Consider the following 346-nt stretch of genomic DNA (forward strand, 5'->3'; position numbering starts at 1 on the left):
TTAGTCAGTAGCTTCTATCAAAAAGCGATTCTCAAGGCGACCCATGTAGAGATTTGCGTAACTCGGCGCCATTCGTGTTCCCATAGTTGTTCCTGTTTGTTGACTGTAATGTTTGCTTTGAAAGGTTAGGTTATTACAAGTTAGAACGAGATTGATGAATTGTCCGATAGTTTCCCTTCTGTTGTTTGCAAAATTATTAAGGCGCATGAAGTAGTCGCATGCTTCCATGCCACCATCATGTGGGATGTTAGTGTAGAGGGATTTCACGTCCCATGTTACTAAAGTAGTCTCTGGCGGTAAGGTATGACTTTTGTTGAGTTCGACAAGTTTACAGAGAAAGTCGTTG

At 41.6% G+C, this 346-nt stretch overlaps 1 protein-coding gene across 1 annotated transcript in view; it reads right to left on the reverse strand.

Moving 5' to 3' along the window:
• Positions 1-346, reverse strand: part of LOC148724440 (uncharacterized) — a 990-nt gene continuing 644 nt past the window's right edge. The window contains exon 1 of the mRNA XM_088730348.1: positions 1-346. This exon is cut by the window's right edge and continues 644 nt beyond it. Within this exon, the coding sequence (XP_088586474.1) occupies positions 1-346 (346 nt within the window).

Source organism: Stylophora pistillata, chromosome 8, assembly GCF_964205215.1.
Source record: "Stylophora pistillata chromosome 8, jaStyPist1.2, whole genome shotgun sequence".
NCBI classification, from domain to species: Eukaryota; Metazoa; Cnidaria; class Anthozoa; order Scleractinia; family Pocilloporidae; genus Stylophora; species Stylophora pistillata.